Source organism: Mus pahari, chromosome 12, assembly GCF_900095145.1.
Source record: "Mus pahari chromosome 12, PAHARI_EIJ_v1.1, whole genome shotgun sequence".
Taxonomy (NCBI): Eukaryota; Metazoa; Chordata; class Mammalia; order Rodentia; family Muridae; genus Mus; species Mus pahari.
In genome coordinates this window covers 32,276,286-32,277,362 of record NC_034601.1, presented here as the reverse complement: position 1 = coordinate 32,277,362, position 1,077 = coordinate 32,276,286, and the positions used below count along the sequence as shown (strand labels likewise).

Here is a 1,077-nt window from a genome sequence, read left to right as displayed (position 1 = left end):
ATAACACTTTTTAAATGAAATGGAATGATTTTGTAAGCCCATCGTATGCTTTACATCACAAGACTTTCTACAATATCAGTTTATTTCTACTATAGATAAAATATTAGGTATGATTTCATTCTTTTTTTACTTAACTTTCTTTTTCTTTTTTTCTTGTGAAGAGGAGGGAAACAGGGTCTTATGTAACATATGCTAATTTGAACCCTCAAGTCTCTTGCCTCAACCTCCTGAGTGTTGGGATTACAGTAAAAAAAACCAAACATTTTAATAATAATATATTTTATTATGCATGTATGTTTCTTAAGTCCTAAACTTTATTCTTTGAACAAAAATAACTGAAATAACTTTATAAGAAACTACATTCATATTTAGAGAATTCAAAGAAACAAAAGTGGCTAATAAATGAACATTTGTAAGGTTTATATGTTTGAATTATATAAGAATGAAGCATATAAGTAACCTCATTGATTATATAGCAGTACATTGATATGAATCTAAAGCTTATGAGCTTAATATTAGAATGCATAGACTTATGTCAAATACAGGTACTTTAAGAATAAGTCAATATCTTTAGCTTAGCCTGATGTTACTATGTATTAACTCATAAAAGTAACCAGTTTAATAATATAGTAGAACTAATGTAGTAAGATTATTCCAAATTTAATTATCATTGATGGAAATATAAAATATTANATATACTATTTTCTTTTGAAATCTACAATAAAACTGTGCTTGTGCCTTTGGGTTCAGTTGTATTTATATCACCTGGTACAGTGTAAACTGTTCAAGAATTATTATTGTGGTGCAAGAAGCTACATGAATCATCCCTAGAGAATTGTAAAATTCTTTTGTTTAATTGTATTATTATTCCATGTTTATAATTCTTCATTGAAATTTAAAATTCTCATGCATCAATATAATTTAAATTAGATTTAATTTTTTTTCTTTCATTAGGAAAAAGTCAAAGAGAAGGAAGAAAGTCTGAGTCTTGTAAACCTATTCTTAAAGTAGAGTACAAAATGTGCAGGAACAGGTATGTGGTTGTACTATGTGAATATGCAATATATCTGAGGGGTA

At 26.9% G+C, this 1,077-nt stretch overlaps 1 protein-coding gene across 1 annotated transcript in view; it reads left to right on the top strand.

Moving 5' to 3' along the window:
* Stxbp5l (syntaxin binding protein 5 like) overlaps positions 1 to 1,077 on the top strand; it is a 290,875-nt gene that overhangs the window by 126,664 nt on the left and 163,134 nt on the right. Inside the window, exon 9 of the mRNA XM_021209026.2 lies at positions 955 to 1,074. Within this exon, the coding sequence (XP_021064685.1) occupies positions 955 to 1,074 (120 nt within the window). The remainder of the gene's footprint in view (positions 1 to 954; positions 1,075 to 1,077) is intronic.